At 51.4% G+C, this 3,149-nt stretch overlaps 1 protein-coding gene across 1 annotated transcript in view; it reads right to left on the bottom strand.

Annotated features, from left to right (window-relative positions):
* LOC104539300 (neurofascin-like) overlaps positions 1-3,067 on the bottom strand; it is a gene marked incomplete at its 5' end in the record, with an annotated part of 30,782 nt that extends 27,715 nt beyond the window's left edge. Inside the window, 4 exons of the mRNA XM_010182782.1 lie at positions 817-1,039; positions 1,651-1,721; positions 2,665-2,862; positions 2,966-3,067. Of these exons, the coding sequence (XP_010181084.1) occupies positions 817-1,039; positions 1,651-1,721; positions 2,665-2,862; positions 2,966-3,067 (594 nt within the window). The remainder of the gene's footprint in view (positions 1-816; positions 1,040-1,650; positions 1,722-2,664; positions 2,863-2,965) is intronic.
* Positions 3,068-3,149: the final 82 nt, after the last annotated feature.

Below are 3,149 nucleotides of genomic sequence, written 5' to 3'. Positions count from 1 at the left end.
CCGTGTTGATAGCAGGAAGTCCTGCTGCAAGAGATCACATTAGCAAGAAGGGGGTCTGGCCCCTTTCCCCCTGCAAATGGCCAAGAGTTACAGAGCTACCCGTTATTTTCACATCCGTTCATCTGAATTCAGCAGTGCACAGGCGCAGGTAATGCAGAGATGCAGCCAGGGACCCCCACTGATGCTGCAATGTGAGGAACTAATATATATTTCTCTAAAAATAAAGCTGTTGGCAGCAAACCACGTTATCTAAGGATAACCACAGTTCAGTGACCCAATGCTACAGGTGCAGAAGGTGAAAAAAGCCCAGACAAAAGGTGAAAGGAGAACTAACCAAGTTGTGTGTGACCAGGTGGAGAGCTTTAAGGAAAGATAAGCTGAGGCAATGGTGTGTTGCAACCAGGAGCCCAAGCTGGGCTTGTCAGAAAGGCACAAGAATCCAGTCCAGGATGAACCAAGGCCCTTTTGGCCAGCACCTCACATCTGAGATGAACTCAGTGCTCCATGGATATCAGGGGCAAAACATTTAATGTGGTTTATTGGAATCTTAAATGAAATCTTACTGCCCTCCACACTCCAAGTGTGATCTGGGTCTTACAGAGAGCAAGGCAGAGGCTCAGTGACCTGGGTCCTGTAGGCATTGCCCAGCACAGTCTCTGCTGGCCAAGCCTCTTTCTTCCAATGCCTGTAACTGGATTTTTGTGCCCAATCAAGCAGTGCCATGACTACGTCCCGGGCACAGGTGCCAACCCACTGACCTGGGGTGGGATCCTGCCCTTCGGCAACACTTAGACCTCTGGCCGAGGAAATACTCACAATCTTCCCCCGAGTAGCCGATGACCGTGTCGGGCTCCGGCGCTCGCCCGAAGTCGTTCTCCGCCTGCACCTTGATCTCGTAGGGGACGTAGATGGGGGTGTTCCACACCACGTGCCGCGGTGCCCTCACCGTCTCGTTGTACCAGCTCCCCCGGGGGTCCCTTCGCCGCCACCTCACGATGTACCTGAGGTTGGGCCCATAAGCTTGAGTTGCATTCAGAGGCTTAACGGACCAGAACAGAAAGAGGCAGTGAGAAGGAGAAAGAGTCACTGTATTTCTCTTGTCAAGGAGCTCCAAAAAAGTTCTGCTCAGCAGCTGGTTCTTGTTTTGTGCTCCATCAGCAAACCTCAACGGAGATCAATACTTTTGTTCCCAAAGAGAGACATACCCAGTCATCGCCCTCCAAACCCAAGCAGGACCAGTAACCGTATCCTTTTATTCCAGCCCACACTCCCACTGTGGTTTCTATCCTCCTTACCGCTGCTGGCTTATTTGTGGATGACACCTGCTGGTCCATGAGAAAAGCAAGAGCTGGTCTGTGAGCCCTATTCACTGCGTAAGGAACCAGAGCGAGCATCCTCCCCAACCTCTGCCTGTGATCCTGCGTCTTTCCTTTGGCTTCGAGGCAATTATTGCAAATTATTGTTATCGCAAGCCTCCTTCTAGGCACTAACAATGTCCTCTCTGGTTTTCATTTCCTGTATCACCACTAAGGTTGTTGTATTCTGTGTGGTATAGCACACACACAAGAGATGCTGAGTTTGCTGTATCTTAGCATCTGTGACCGCAGTGGTATAAGATACCGGGTGGCTGTCAGGCATCAAAGAACTCACCGTCCACGTTATCTCCATGTTGTTTTTCTGGGTCCCTACCCCTTGAACTCCTGTTGGGTTGATTTCAGGACCTGAAATTCACATTGAAAAAGAAAAACAAAGAGTTTACAACGCTGAAAAGTGACCGTCTGAGCGGTTGAAAACCCTTTACAGTGCAAGCCAAAAGTACTTCCAAGACAGAAGTTAATGGCCTGATTTTTCCAGAAGTTCCCATTCAGGTTAATGGAACAGGAGACTCTCAGCACTCTGAAAACCAGGTCGTTTATTTAGGAGCCTCTTTCTCTTTCTTTTTTTTTTTTTTTTTCCCTCCAAAATGTCCTAAATCTTTGAAAGCCGGCCATTGTGAAGAGGCCGCAGGAGCCGAGACTGCCACCTCTGAAATCCTCAACAAGAGCAATGTCAAAAGCCAACACTAGATGCCAGCAGATATTGCAGAAATCTCTCTGCGATGGTGAAAATTAAGAAATGCAGCAAAACTACTGAGCTCCCTGTGAATCCCTCGTGTGAATTTTCCCCGGTACAAAGCACCGGGCTCACAAACCGCAGACCCGAGGCAGGGTCGTGGACTGGAGCACACTTCACTGCTGTGGGCTCCTGGCCAGCTCGAGCAGCGGGCAGTGAATTAGCAATTTTGGAACAAAATGCCTTTAGCCCGTGGCCAGTTTACTCTCAAATCTACTTTTCCAAGAGGCTTCTGAGCTTCCTGTGGTCAGAAAGGATGAAAGACTTTCTTTAGAAAGCCTCTCTGTAAGGTGAACCCGGGCTTTCCCTCAGCAGAATCTACTGGAGTGACCGCTGCATAAATCTTGAGTTTTGCTGCTCTGCAGAGCATCAGTCGTAGGTGTGAGGATGTGATATATAAAATTACACGCCAGCATGTGCATGGACCAGCTCATTGCCTCATCTGTGTAAATCTGTTTGCGTTACGGGGAAGAACCTATACCAAGATTGGTGGCCAGATGCTAAGGATGAGGTCAAGGCACCGCGGGAAGGGACCGAAAGGCCGGTACTCACGTGCCCCGTTGGTCTGGTATCGCTCGGAGGGGATGCTGGGCAGGCTGCTGCCCACGTCATTCACCGCAATCACCCGAAACTGGTAGTTGACGTAAGGAGAGAGGCTGAGGATGGCCGAGTTGATGCTCCCGGGGTACCTGGAGTGGTTATGCCACATGCCAGGCTGGAACCGGTCCTCCTCAAACTGCACGATGTAGTCTGGGGGGGGAAATACGGAGGAGGTGGGGTTAGGGGAGATGATTTCCCTCCACCGTGCAGAGGAAGGCGGGAGGGATGCGGGGCAGAGGGACCAGGGGCTGACCTGTGATGGGGCTGTTGTTGTCATCGCCGGGGATCCACGTCAGCCGCACGCTCCTCTCGGCCAGGTCGGTCAGCTCCAAGTCACGGGGCCGGTCGGGTCGTTCTGGTGGCCAAGGAACCAAACAAATGAGGCTGGGATTGTCCCAGGAACTGCGAGTCCCAGTTCCCATCGCCTCTCCCAGGAG

The sequence above is a fragment of the Mesitornis unicolor genome, unplaced genomic scaffold, assembly GCF_000695765.1.
Source record: "Mesitornis unicolor isolate BGI_N332 unplaced genomic scaffold, ASM69576v1 scaffold11584, whole genome shotgun sequence".
NCBI lineage: Eukaryota > Metazoa > Chordata > Aves > Mesitornithiformes > Mesitornithidae > Mesitornis > Mesitornis unicolor.
Note: the sequence above shows the minus strand (reverse complement) of the source record. Positions and strands in the feature narration are given on the sequence as shown.